General features: G+C 39.8%; 1 protein-coding gene across 1 annotated transcript in view; it reads left to right on the forward strand.

Moving 5' to 3' along the window:
- Positions 1 to 13,520, forward strand: part of LOC148899384 (transmembrane protein 132D) — a 35,673-nt gene extending 22,153 nt beyond the window's left edge. Inside the window, exons 4-9 of the mRNA XM_088994600.1 lie at positions 1,320 to 1,506; positions 3,318 to 3,461; positions 7,073 to 7,278; positions 7,464 to 7,728; positions 11,420 to 11,611; positions 11,700 to 13,520. Of these exons, the coding sequence (XP_088850726.1) occupies positions 1,320 to 1,506; positions 3,318 to 3,461; positions 7,073 to 7,278; positions 7,464 to 7,728; positions 11,420 to 11,611; positions 11,700 to 13,001 (2,296 nt within the window). The 3' untranslated portion in view covers positions 13,002 to 13,520. The remainder of the gene's footprint in view (positions 1 to 1,319; positions 1,507 to 3,317; positions 3,462 to 7,072; positions 7,279 to 7,463; positions 7,729 to 11,419; positions 11,612 to 11,699) is intronic.
- Positions 13,521 to 15,623: the final 2,103 nt, after the last annotated feature.

Consider the following 15,623-nt stretch of genomic DNA (forward strand, 5'->3'; position numbering starts at 1 on the left):
GGGGCTTAGTGGCTCGTAGGAAGCAATGCAAACGTTGCATTGTGCGCTACAATGACAATCGACTACTGCAGCAAAATCTACAGCCATGCACATGACCGTCAATTAAGCAAGGTAGCATTTGTAGTAGGTGCATTCTTGATTAAAAAAAAAAACCTTTTTTTAATGTGATTAGTTGTCTCAGTGTGCTTCAAGTTGTGAAAAATGGTGCAGGCAACTTTTCAGTTATCTGCCCTGTTGTTCGCTAACTTTTTGTCATGAGTTTTAGACACTGTTTGAACTATAATTTGGGCAAATTCGGCGGGCCGGATTAAAAAGCCAAACGGGCCGTATGTGGCCCGCGGGCCGTAGTTTGCCCATGTCTGACCTAGCCCCATAATAATTATTTCAAGTCGGAATTGAAGTGATCATTCCTCCACAAAAAACAACCGTATAATGCATTTGCATGGCTTTTGGTATATGAACATAAGGTAAATGTTTTCAAAGTCTTTACATTTGGACAAACGTAATTGATGGGTAAAAGTAAATCTTCTGTTGGTTCTGTTCTTCGCTGGTGTTGTCATGATGTTTAATCAGTAGGAAGCAAGGTGATGTACAAAAAGATTATTTATTTCTTGGGCAGCAGAGAAAGATACATTCTCTTCACAACAGGAGGAGAGAGGGCCAAAGGGGAGAACAGCCGTCTCCAGCAGCTTATATAGACCACAGGAATTACATCATTTCAAAGGAACCTATCAGATACGAGATAAAGGGTGAAACATGATATTAGACTGAAATAAGATAGTTTAAGGTTATAAACTACATACATATATAGACTAAACTAACATATAAAAATAAGTACAAATGAAATAACGTTGGATGTTTTAGGACGTGTATATAAAATAGTTCTTTCAGTAATGAACATGAAATTAAACTGCTTAAGCGCGATTATGCATCAAGAAACCCCATCTAGGCTGTCTCTCACTGCATTTGACGTTTCTTCTGTGTTCGCCTCTGACACTGTTGTAGGAGTTTGCAAACTTGGATAATCCACCCGGGCTATTTTAGTGCTGCCTCGCACATATGAAAGTCCAAAGATAAAATTAAAACTTTACCAAAAGTTTTAACAAAAACAAAACAACTTTTATTCTGTCGTTGGTAAACCGGGTATCATCAAACGGTTATTAACTTATTAAAATTAATCAAGATTCTTTGGTTCAATAGTAAATGTATCGGCAATGTGCATTCTAATGTTACTCTTTACTTTGCACGGGACCTTGTGCTCCTGGGAGGTAGATTCAAACTGTTTGCCTATCTAACAAGATCCGTGCTTCCCCTCTCAGACTTGAAAGCAATCTGTTGGAGGTGCTTCAAATGGATTTTGAGGTTGATGAACTGAACAGCCCCGTCAACAGTCAAGTGATCATATGGAAGCTGGAACTCCCGTCCAAAAATACAACCAAGACTGAAGGAGCAATGAGGATCTACACCACCCAGAGAGACTTTGTTGGCATGGCCTCTCTTATAATGGTGAGTCCTTATCAGCTTGTCACATAATGAACCAGCCTTGATATTACTGGCGACAGCGTTTGTTATAATGCCAAAGCTTGGATTGCATCCTTTGCGCATCAGCACATAAAAATACAAAATGCACTTTGCTCTGATTCAATCCTGTCTGGCTGACTGTTTTAGACTGTTCAGCAAATGGGTTCTATTTTAAGCAAGAATGACCTTGTGTTGTTGACTGACAGCAAGCTGATGTCTTTCTTCTGCCTTCAGACATGTAGTAATGTGGTCATCTGCTGCTTGCAGGAGCTGCCTCGTGTGCTTCTATTTTTGTGCTCGGCCTGGATCAAGCTATCTTTCCAACCACTGAATACATTATTACTTTTTGAATGATCAACAGTGCATTTTCACAACTGAGTAACAGTGGCAGTGAACCTGCTCTAGTTGTCATTTGAATCAGTGACCGTCGTGGGTCGGATTCACATTGCTCTCTGCTTCATTTCTACTGCACACGTGCCGAGGGGCCTGAAGTTATGAGGATATGTTATCCCTATTTGTGAATTTGTCCATGTCCATTAAGGATTACAAGTTGACCTCAGGCGGCGAACCAAACATGAGATTTGTTCTCCAGTACTGTAATGCAGTCGACGATGCCAAATGCCACAGTTATGGACTTTACATCACTTTTGAACTATATAGCCATGCCAGTCAAAGAAGAAGAAAAGACGAGTTACTTCTGCCTCATTTAGACCAGTTTTACAGTTCTGAGACAAGCATCCATCTGTTTTATTTGGTCCTCTGGGTGAATTTCACTGATCATTCGTAGAATCCGACCCAGCTACGCTCCACTACTCTCAAACTGTCATGCACATGTGCACCGCACGCCCACAAACACACGACAATTATTTCAACTTCATTTAGACAATGTGATTTTGCAGACACACATCCATCTGCTTTAATTTGATTATTCATGACTGCACACCAGCATGTACGCCGTGCATTAATTCAGCAAGATAATAAGATTACAACAAAATGTATGTGCCCTTTTATCTACAAATGGCTATAATTGAATGTGTTGAAAAATACTATTTGAAGTGTTAAAGACAGACATTACTTGAACCGTGTAAATGTATGGATTATGACATCATAGCCTAAACACCTCCCATTATGATGTGACTAAAAATATAAATACAGAATTTCTAAATCTATGATTTTTCAGGAAATCCTTCAAAAAACAGCACGTTGGTGAGCCACTAACATTGCATTGACATCACTTACACAAACCTCCCATTGATACCAGTACCTGTATTTATTATTTTATTTGGGGGGGCTGCCATAATAATGTATCCGTAGTTACAGTATTTAATTTTCAATTTTGAGTTAGGAGGTTGTATTTCCTGAAATCGAAAGCTACTTCAATCAAAAACATTCAAATGTGAAATTGTCCCCTTTTATACCCATAGCAGCCAATGATGCAGAGGTAATCCGTGCTGATCAGTTTGTTCATTGATGTGTTGCTTTGGAACCCTGCAAGGCTGCAATGTCAGTAAAGAGGTAACAGAGACGTGTTTTAACCAGAATTATGGTTTGAGAGGTCTGTAGGTCCATGAAAATATGAAAATAACCACATTTCTTCCATTGTACAAAACCAGGCGAAACAAAGTCATCCATAACAATGCACTATGATGGGCTTAAAAGGAGATTGGAAATACTTCACATCCTAATAGCGACTGTGGGAGGCTATTCTGATGCGATGGAAATAAATTACAATTTTTTTCATCTTAACTGAAACCAGCCATGTGTGGTTTTTATCTTTTATTTTATTTTTTAAACAGGACATTGAGATCCTGAACACCGCAATCCTGACTGGAAAAAAGCTGGTGGTACCTGTGAGAACCGTCGCTGTGGAGGAGGATGGCCAAATAACTGATGTCTCTGAATATACAGAATGCAGTTCTACTGATGAGGATGTTCTCAAGGTATGGCTCACTCAAATGTACAAAACACAACCTGATTTATGATGATGATTATTATTATTATTATTAATGTTTTTATTGGTACCATAGTTCAGTGCATTTTCTTTCTTGGCACAAAACCCGAGGGAGTGGTGTGCCATGTGTGTGACAGCAAGAACAACAGTAGACAAACACGTTCTACCAAAGTCACCTCTTCTCTCCATCTCTTTTCCACTCAGTAAAACAAACTGTTAGTCGGGCTTGAACAGAATCACCCATCAATCTCTTCCTCAATGAACAGGCGCTGAGCTAAATCGCTCAGCACAAATTACCTTGCAGCCTACCACACTGCGCTCATCCTGTGACTTCCCGTTTATCCTGCGAAACTTGGGCGTGGCTGACTGCCAAAAGCTGTCTTTTTTTTGACTGATGAAATTTAAAGTCAAGGCCCATGAATGCAGGTTCACAGAATGTAAAAAAATACATTGATTTACATTAAACTTTTATAAAATACATTTTTAATTATCATTGAAAGCATGCAATTCATTGTCTGTACTTCCACATGAAAAGAAGACACAAATAAAAACACGTTTGAATTTATGACACTAAAACCCATAGGGTGCCATGATAGCTGACAGAATGACAATGTGACTAAGAGTGGGTGGCTGTCACATTAAAAGTATTGTATTGTATTTAAAATTATGTTGTGATGCATTACTTAATCATCGCTCGAAGTTCAGTTTAAGCGTGAACCTCCGGATGATGTCCCCATTAAAAAGAAATGAACAAAGTGTTTCAGAATGTGGATGACTGGATGACTGCGTTCACAATGAATTAACATATGAGGACTCCTAGCAGCTTGAAAAAGAAAAAAAAATAATAAACTCATTTCTATCGATTGATCCATGCGTGCATTCATAATTCTCCATCACTGCCAGACTGTAAATGCATTATTTGGATTGAATTCATGCATGATATTATTTGTCGGGAAGGTAGGCCAAGGCGAGGTGACACGCAGTGATGTGGTTGGTCATTCAAAAGCTTTAGCTGTGGACACGGTGCAGGATGACTCTGAAATATACTGATGATCCTCTCTAAAATAGCATGCGCACGTGGCAGCCCACCGTGTGAGCCAAGTGCTGGATTCGTGCAAATAAGAGCAAGATTTATATTCCTCCTTAGGCTATCAGTCAAAGTCACATTATTTTTTTCCACTCCTGTGTGCATTTCCAGAGGCTGGTGACTGAATTTAAATGTGGCGTTATAATTATCCTGTTTGCCGTGGGGCGGGGACTGTTGAGAGGACTAACGAAAAGCTGATTCATGTCTCAGATTGCCCATGTGATCTTTCTGTAGTAGTTAAAACTCTCCAAGGTGACTTTTGAAATTTTTGTGTAATAAATGCACACAGACATTACTTGAACCGTGTAAATGTATGGATTATGACATCATAGCCTAAACACCTCCCATTATGATGTGACTAAAAATATAAATACAGAATTTCTAAATCTATGATTTTTCAGGAAATCCTTCAAAAAACAGCACGTTGGTGAGCCACTAACATTGCATTGACATCACTTACACAAACCTCCCATTGATACCAGTACCTGTATTTATTATTTTATTTGGGGGGGCTGCCATAATAATGTATCCGTAGTTACAGTATTTAATTTTCAATTTTGAGTTAGGAGGTTGTATTTCCTGAAATCGAAAGCTACTTCAATCAAAAACATTCAAATGTGAAATTGTCCCCTTTTATACCCATAGCAGCCAATGATGCAGAGGTAATCCGTGCTGATCAGTTTGTTCATTGATGTGTTGCTTTGGAACCCTGCAAGGCTGCAATGTCAGTAAAGAGGTAACAGAGACGTGTTTTAACCAGAATTATGGTTTGAGAGGTCTGTAGGTCCATGAAAATATGAAAATAACCACATTTCTTCCATTGTACAAAACCAGGCGAAACAAAGTCATCCATAACAATGCACTATGATGGGCTTAAAAGGAGATTGGAAATACTTCACATCCTAATAGCGACTGTGGGAGGCTATTCTGATGCGATGGAAATAAATTACAATTTTTTTCATCTTAACTGAAACCAGCCATGTGTGGTTTTTATCTTTTATTTTATTTTTTAAACAGGACATTGAGATCCTGAACACCGCAATCCTGACTGGAAAAAAGCTGGTGGTACCTGTGAGAACCGTCGCTGTGGAGGAGGATGGCCAAATAACTGATGTCTCTGAATATACAGAATGCAGTTCTACTGATGAGGATGTTCTCAAGGTATGGCTCACTCAAATGTACAAAACACAACCTGATTTATGATGATGATTATTATTATTATTATTAATGTTTTTATTGGTACCATAGTTCAGTGCATTTTCTTTCTTGGCACAAAACCCGAGGGAGTGGTGTGCCATGTGTGTGACAGCAAGAACAACAGTAGACAAACACGTTCTACCAAAGTCACCTCTTCTCTCCATCTCTTTTCCACTCAGTAAAACAAACTGTTAGTCGGGCTTGAACAGAATCACCCATCAATCTCTTCCTCAATGAACAGGCGCTGAGCTAAATCGCTCAGCACAAATTACCTTGCAGCCTACCACACTGCGCTCATCCTGTGACTTCCCGTTTATCCTGCGAAACTTGGGCGTGGCTGACTGCCAAAAGCTGTCTTTTTTTTGACTGATGAAATTTAAAGTCAAGGCCCATGAATGCAGGTTCACAGAATGTAAAAAAATACATTGATTTACATTAAACTTTTATAAAATACATTTTTAATTATCATTGAAAGCATGCAATTCATTGTCTGTACTTCCACATGAAAAGAAGACACAAATAAAAACACGTTTGAATTTATGACACTAAAACCCATAGGGTGCCATGATAGCTGACAGAATGACAATGTGACTAAGAGTGGGTGGCTGTCACTGAAATATACTGATGATCCTCTCTAAAATAGCATGCGCACGTGGCAGCCCACCGTGTGAGCCAAGTGCTGGATTCGTGCAAATAAGAGCAAGATTTATATTCCTCCTTAGGCTATCAGTCAAAGTCACATTATTTTTTTTCCACTCCTGTGTGCATTTCCAGAGGCTGGTGACTGAATTTAAATGTGGCGTTATAATTATCCTGTTTGCCGTGGGGCGGGGACTGTTGAGAGGACTAACGAAAAGCTGATTCATGTCTCAGATTGCCCATGTGATCTTTCTGTAGTAGTTAAAACTCTCCAAGGTGACTTTTGAAATTTTTGTGTAATAAATGCACTTGGCTGTGAAGCTCTGATGTTGAGCGCTGTGGCATATGATATTTTGATTAACATAAAAACCGCAACGCCACATCTTCCAAAGGTTTTGGATCAGTAATCATCACAGTAGTTTATTGCTGACATCACTAGCCTAACACGTGCAATGTGGAACTAACACGAGGACATTCGGTGTGGGGAGAATTGACCACACTTATAAAACGAATGAATCCTGTTTGTCACTACTTAGTTGACTAACATAAGCCCCATTGACAACCGCATTGTCGGAGGATGCAGTTTGTTTGAAAATAATCTACCTGGACAAACGTGTTGATGTAATTAATCAAAGACATTAAAATGACAAAGTATCCCCATTTCTTTTACTCTCCAGGTCTCGGACAGGTGTGACTATGTTTTTGTAAATGGCAAGGAGACAAAAGGCAAAATCAAGATGGTAGTAAACTTCACATATAGCTACCTCAGTGCTCAACTGGAGCTAAATGTGTGGATGCCCCGACTCCCCCTCCAACTGGAGGTCTCGGACACAGAGCTGAGCCAAATCAAAAACTGGAGAGTCCCCATCCTAACGACCAAGAGGTGGGTCACTAATTTCTGTCAATAAAAGACAAGCTTGTTTACCCTCCAGTCATTCCTTTTCCCCAATTCAAACAACTGGTGTTATCTGATTTTCCTTCTACTCTGAGCCAAGACAAAAGAGGCAGGGTTCACTGATGAGAACCTTAGAGTCAATTATCAAATTGGTGTTGTTTTCTTTGTTTCAGATCTGGCTGGAAAAGCCAAGTCGATGAAAAGAAGGGAAAGGGCTGCACACTGCAGTTTCAGCACGCCCTAGTGCGTGTGCTAACCCACTTTGTGGCCGAGCAGGCGGACCCTCGGGACTCTCAGGCCTATTTCCTGGGATCTGACTGGCAGGTGGATGTAACAAGACTTGTGAGATACTTTATGAAAGTAGAAGATCCTCGTGTGGCAAAGCTCCAGGCCGGGAGGGTGCTATACGGCCATGATATTGGAACCACTGCCATCCAGGTAAATACAACAAACCAATATGTCACCTCCTAAGGAGAGCAAAATAAAAACTATGTTTTATATATATATATATATATATATATGTTTATGCCTTGCATGCTGGGTCCGAGAGGACAGTAATTTCATCTGTGCTGTATGTCATGCATATTAGCATATTTGACAATAAAGCTGACTTTGACTTTTGACTTTGACATATACGTATATACGTATATATACATATACGTATATACGTATATACGTATATATACATATATATATATATATACAGTAAAGTCTCGTTATATCGATATTCAAGGGAGTCCGAAAAAATATCGATATAACCGGGACTATCGATATATCCGACCCTGTTTGCATGTAATTTTCTCCGTGCGTGCATAGAAATAGTATCGATATAACGAGACTTATACTGTCGTATATATATATATATATATATATATATGTATATATATATATTTGTGTGTGTATTATATATATATATATATATATATATATATATATATGTTATATATATATGTTATGTGTATATATAATATATATATATATATATGTATATATACATATAATATATATATGTATGTATATATATGTATGTGTGTATATATATACAGTAAAGTCTCGTTATATCGATATTCAAGGGAGTCCGAAAAAATATCGATATAACCGGGACTATCGATATATCCGATCCTGCGCCGAACTGCATTAAACAAAAGCCGCCAAAAGAGGGCAGCCAAGCGCCATATAAGAAACGGAGCTGGCCATTAGCTCCCTTTTTTTTGGGTGAGAGATGTTCCCCCAATGTTGCCTCAAAATGGCACATATAATTCTTTAATGATTGTAAACATGTATGCTTTAATCTTCAGAACTACAGTGTATTTGAAACATATTCATAACTGGATGTGTAACAAGAAAGCATATTATCCGAATCTGAAACCATTGTTTGGATTCACAAGCAATGCAAGACGTCTTGGCGTGAAGTCATTTTTATTTGCATTTGAATAAAAAGTGACATCGGCTGTCCTTTAATACACAGTATGGAATGTTAATTTTCAAAATCATCGCGCTTCAGCAGACAAAATAAGAAACATTGTTGCAAAAAACGATTGCATTCATATACAGTACAGTGGGCATGTACATACTGCAACGCTTACATCTTACTGTATTATGTATAGAATTTAAAAAAGTCATCAATCTTCTTCTGCTTCCCATTTTTACCTTTTAACACAAACACTTCAATCTCGTCTGCTACACACGAGCTAGCGTCTTAAAATGAAAATGGCTCTGCTACACGGGTGCTGGGCATGTAACCAAGTCACCTGACCAAGTCGACCAATGGCGCGACTGATGGCGTGTCACGTGACAAAGTCACACGGCCAAGTCGACCAATAGCGCGACCGATGGCGGCTCATGTGACCAAGTCGACCAATGGCGCGACCGATGGCGGCTCACGTAACAAGACACGTGACCAAGTTGACCAATGGCGCGACGGATATATCGATATAAACAACAAAAATGGCCGGCGGGGGATGAAAAGGAGCACCGTAATAACCGGATTATCGTAATAACCGGGTATCGTACTAAACGGTACTAATTATACATAAAAAGACTAGAAATGTGCAAGGGAAATGAAAATAGTATCGTAATAAGCGGTACTATCGATATAACCGATATCGATATAACGAGACTTTACTATATATATATATATATATATATATATATATATATATATATGGTGGCCGACAAAAAAAAAAAAATATATAATCAAATGTTTATTCCGATTTTGAAATCTTCGTTCGGTTTGGAAATTTCGGTTCGTTTGGCAATTTGCATACTCAGCAGCCAATCAGAAGCCTGCATCGAATAACTTCGTGCTTCAGGGTGCATTTGCATAACATTTTCCAAAGTAAACGCACAGAGAACACAACAAAAATGGGTAAGTGGTTAGGAATCAAGCCAAAACCTCAGCCCCAGAAGAAAGATTCAAAAGAAGCGAACAAAATTTATGACGTGACAAAACGTAAACGCACATGAGAAGCATCGTGGAAAGAAGAGTTCACGTGGCTTGTAGCAGACGACGCAACAAAAACATTGCATTGTGCAACATGCCGAACAATGTATGGACAAACGACAACTGGAACAAAATCATCAGCAAGAGATATTTACGATAAATTAAGCAAGGGAGCATCTATGGTAGGTACATCAATTACTTAATTTTAAAGTGTTGCTCTGTTATATATTCTGATTATCAATCTTTCATACTTTGCAACAATGTTTTTTTGGGGAAAAGTCATCCTATTGTGTTTCAAGTTGTGAAAAATGGGGCTGGGCAGGCAACATTTCAGAGTCGTCTGCCCTGGTGTCCGGTAACATTTTGTCATGAGTTTAAGACACTGGCATTACCCTCTCAGCATTTTAAGGGAAAACATTGGTTGAAGAAATATGAGTGATTGTGATCAACATTTTCAAATAAAGAATTCTGGCATTGTTTCATTTAGTGACTGCAGAAAGACAACCAAGCCTAATAGATCTTTCATAACGGCCCAAACAAAAGTAAGGTCACGATTCAAGCAGCGTTCCCAGCCTGCATAGCTGTCAAAGTGGCTTATGCAAATGATATTAAAAGGGGACGCTGAGAGCAGAGAAGACCATGGAAAGTCAATTACAAAATTGGGATTAAGCATGCCCAAATAGTTGCTCATACCTAGAAGAGATTTCAAAATAACTGAACAAACATAAGATAAATTAGTTGATCCAAATTGACGTAATCCTCATTCGACAAATTGTGAAGCCATGTGATATATATTGGAACGCCATGTGATATATATTGGAATCAAAAAGAGAAATCATATCAATGCATCCACATCCTTGCTTTATTTACACATACATATAGCAGTGTCTGAAACTCATGACAAAAAGTTAGCGGACACCCGGGCAGACATCTCTGAATAGTTGCCTGCCCCATCTTTCATAATTTGAAACACAATAAGATGTCTAATCGCAAAAAAAAAAAAAACATTGTTGCGAAGTATAAAGATTTTTTTTTTAATTAAGAAAGTACCGACTACAAATGCTCCCTTGCTGACGATTTTGCTCCAGTTGTCGTTTGTCGTCATGGTGCGCAATGCAATGTTTGTGTTACGGATGTCTGCTGAAAGCCACATAGACTCCTCTTTCTAAGCGGCTTTCAAAACTCTCAAGTACACTTTACAGTCATGGTATAATTTGCAAATACTTGGCACAGCAGCCAATCAGAAGCCTGTTTCGTGCTTCGGAGTATTCAGTGACTGTAAAGTGTACTTGAAAGTTTTGAAAGGCGCTTAGAAAGAGGAGTCCATGTGGCATGTAGCGGTTTGCTTGTAGCTTTTGCTTTGTTGAATAAAACAAACGTTTGATTAGAAAAAAATCTTTTTTTTTTCTTGAAGTTGTCGGCCACACGGGCCGAGACGTTTTGAAAGTTGTACGACGTAAAAGTTGTATGCCCCGGGCCTCCGGGCAGACGTTATTTCAAACAATGCATATTGACACGTATTTTTATCATTTTCAAATTCCGTTACTTATCAAGTGTAAATATGTTTTGAGATAACAATTTAAAATTCCTTGACTGAGTAGATAAACTTACCCCACAACAATGTTTCGAATGCAATGAAACAAATTCTTAATCACATTAACTGGATCTGGCATTGTTCTGCAACAGGTGATTTCTCCCCTCTCCAATGCAGTCTTGGCCAAAACAATGGTGAAAGTCACAGATGAAAAAGTGACCATTACTGAACTAGGGGTCCAAATGGTTGCAGGTCTCTCAATGACTCTACAGCTCAGCACCGGAAGCAACAGGGCCATTGTAGCAACCACAACTACACAAGAAGTTTTGAGGTTGCCCAAACAGGTTATATTGTCCTTCAACTTAACTCCACCACGATTGAATGGTCGTTCCAAAGCACAGTAACAATTTCTTTTCATTTCCCTTGCATTAGGAAGCCATGGCCAGTGCATGGGTCCAGTTCAATGATGGCAGCCAGACACCTCTTGACATTTACGATCCCGCCTCTTACAGTATGACGGTGTCATCCCTGGATCAGGGCGTGGTGTCAGTGCGTAGTGCCCCTCCAGCCATTGTGGCAGAGGGAGAGGGGGAAGGAGTTCTGGTCCAAGTGGAAATGTCTATCAGCGAGGCCTGCTGGAAGTCCAAACGGAAAAGCACTGTAGCTGTGGGGAATGGCAATCTTAAGGTCAAGTTTCAGGTGAAAAGTCGACGACCGGACAGAAATGACCAAAGATCTGACAGTGGCATGGTCAGCAAAACCATAGAAAAAAAGAATGACCGTGTGGACTTTAGAAATGATGGGGAAGAGATTGACAGGAAGCTAAAGAGACCACCATACGTTCCTTCGCCACACATCACAACATTGACAAGAGATGAGAGCCCCTTGGCAAAGACCACAATCAAATCTACAGAAGGAACGCTCATGACCAGCGGCAGCCTCGGGGGCGTAGGGAAACCAAGCGCGTCGGAAAGCAGCCCCACCAGCACGGTCAATATCGACAGCCGCAAAGCGTCTGGCTCTGACAATATCATCGTGGACAGTGTTCGTTTCACAAGTACTGTAAAGGCTCCCGGCAATCTGGTCAACTCCAATAATCCCCCCACTAAAATTCTTGTGCCTGGACAAGAGTCAGTGGAGGTTGAGATCAGAGGAGAGGAAGATATGTTGACAAACAGACCCCTGACAGACTTAGAAATTGGGATGTACGCTCTCTTGGGCGTCTTTTGCCTGGCCATCATGGTATTTCTTGTAAATTGCATATCATATGTTGTCAAATTCAGACATAAGAAGTCCCCGTCACATGGCCAGGAGCACACAGGTCATAGGCATGACTGGGTGTGGCTTGGCACGGACGCTGAACTTGTGATGAGCGTCCCGGGAAGTCCCGTACAACAAGACTCACAGACTACGACCACTGTGATAGACATTGTGCCTGATAAAACCGCCTCACTGTCCAGAAGGCCCAGTTGCTTGGCATCAGTCACAGACTCTCCAATTAGTTGCATGGGCACCTACAGGAGCAAAGCATTGCCCCCAGAATCCCTCCACTCACCAACCAGCAAGAGGAAGCGAGTCCACTTCACCACTTTTTCCACATTCGAGTACCAGCATTCGCCGCAGCTCTCACAAGGGCAGAATGGACACGGCATCCACTGGGTTGGGAAGGAAGACAATTGTGACGAGGGACCCCAAGTGCCCATTTCAGAGCCCAGGGACAGTGGACGAGAGTGAATCCGATCAGATCTCACATTTCAGATAATGTGGCTTTGATCACCTCAATGCCTTTGTCGACGCGCCGTCACAAACACGGATGGGATCAAAATAAACATTGACCCTTTTCATTACCTGTCAAGGCCTTTTTAGGTGTACTCTACACATGCTGTATCATATTGTTCAAAATAAAGAAATGAGTCCATGTCCTACTTGACACAAAAATAAGTCACCAAATGTGATGCTGCATGCAGATGTCCAATTATTCAAATGTTTGCATTTCCTGTTGACAAACCCCTATTACATACATTGAAGAGCTTACAGAATGCAATAGTGAAATACATAGCCCACACGACTTAAATCATTGATCGTCACAAGTAGTGCTTATGTATAAGCAGTAGTCAAGGCATTTTATTTTACCTTTTATATTGGGGGGGAGGGGTTATTTGGTGTTTGGTGATGGTGTTTGAAGATCAACTTGAAATGTATTTGGATATTTTGTTTTATCGAATTATTACGGAAGTTCTTTTAATAATCAGCCTTTTGCAGAATATTAAAACGGTTGAAGTTTTCATGTTGACGCTGAAATTAAGCCGTATGAAGTCTTCATGTGGAAATGTTTGTGTATTTCATCTGAGATACCACTACTTGGGTAAAAAAATACAACCAGGTCAGGTCGTGTCAAAAAGCATAGATTAATAAAATAAAAATACATTTTTTAACTGGCAGAGCAAAATTTGTTCGGAACAACAAAACATCTGCTTATACTAAACGTCATATTGTGACTGGAATGTCAATCTCTTTGTAGCTGCGACCAAAACAATATGCTCTGTCAAAGCAAGTTTCCCATGTAGTTATTAAAAGTGAGCCCTTGTCACCATTTAACAAAATAAAATAAATTAGCGCTACCTTCAATTGCAATAAAGAGACAGAGAATGCAGTAGACCAATATTTTATGTATTACATTTGAATAAATAGTACAATTCCAAAAGTACAAAGCATGTTACTTTTGCAATTTTGCTGTTGTATTCCCTCCGTTATCCCTTTTGATCCACGCACCCAAAAATATATATTATTTTGCTTCATGTTTACAGTACGTTATGATAACATACAGCAGTGTTTATTGTATATCCACCCATGAAATATATAATTCTTGCAAATACAGTCACATATACTGCTTAAAAATATTTACAAAATGGGGTGTCATGCAAACGAGACAAAAACAATTCCCAGACGCATACCATAACTCAGACACAAATATTTGAGCTTGTGTAGACAAGGTAAACATTGGAGTTGAGAGACATGCCCTCAACGCAGCGTGTCCATCAACCTCAGGTAGGTTTCTTTCTCCTGCTTGAGGCTGTGATGAGTCACCACATAGACTTTTCCATTCCTTATCAGTCTCGCTCTCAGCTCATTATCTGACAACAGCCTTTGAGACTGACGTACAAATTCCTGGCAGGGATAAAGGTAAAATGAATCTCATTTATCGCCAATGGCCACTTGAGGCTTGCCATTGAAGTTGTCTGAAGAGGTTTTTAAAGCACAAAGCCATATTATCAGACATGAAAAGAATGAAGATAAAAGTTATTGCATTGATAAATAAATGCTTCAAAGGGATGGAGCTATTTGTAGCGCCAGGGCCAAATCAAGACTGGTGGACTTTTTCAATATATCCTATTAAGGTTTCAAATGAAGAATAGAAAAAAAAATGGCAAACTGGAAGACCATTAGCCACCATCTGTCACACAGACCTCGGAGTGGGGAGGTAGTATAAAAATTGGACCAATTATCGCATGATCAATGCTTAGTAAAGGCACCATAACTTGACATATGGTGTATCCACACTGCATTCTATATCCCAGACTGAGGAAACACTGAAGCTTAGCCCATCTCTGCTCACGTGAGGCTATGCCCAACCCACAGCCACCGCCTGTGGGGAGGAAGTAATCCCCTGCTGCTAACAAAGATCTCCGGCCCTGTTATATTCCAATTTCAAATTCCTGTGACTTGTGGTAGCCTACTTTTGAAATCAAATTTACCTCTGATTTATCTGTATGAACAATATAAATTAAAAGTGCAGACTGAGTTAAAAAGATTGAAGCTAGTGAAGCGGACGTTAATGTGCATCTTTGGAAAGAAGGGGACATGCTAAATTCAAGTTTATGCTGCCTAATAGTGGTCAGTCTTTGTCGGATAGCCACAGCATATTTTTGGACAATTTTAAAGCATATCATAGCAAGCTTATCTGAGCATACGGTGCTTCAGATGCATACCTGAGGGGAAGAATATAGCAGACCCGTGACTTCATGTTGTACCACAGCTTTATTTCCTGGAATGTCCCTGGCCACCACAGGTAGTCCCAGATCCATTGCCTGTCGCAGGATGAAGCAATTACTTACACAGCGCAAGGCGTTTTAAGCTTCTTCGCTGGCACATTATGGTATGTTGTAATTATAGTGCCTTATTTGTGCCATTGAGCAGGGAATTGAGCAAAGCAAAACTTGCAACAGCTGCATAGATACTACATTCATCCAAAACAAAACATATTTTGTTGACTGTTATATAGGAGTCAACAGTGACGTGCAGTCAGGGGAGGCAGGTGAGGCTGTGCCTCACCTGTCTCATGGAACTAATGACAAA

The sequence above is a fragment of the Hippocampus bargibanti genome, linkage group LG04 (assembly GCF_051943395.1).
Source record: "Hippocampus bargibanti isolate YZ-2025 linkage group LG04, ASM5194339v1, whole genome shotgun sequence".
Classification (NCBI taxonomy): Eukaryota; Metazoa; Chordata; class Actinopteri; order Syngnathiformes; family Syngnathidae; genus Hippocampus; species Hippocampus bargibanti.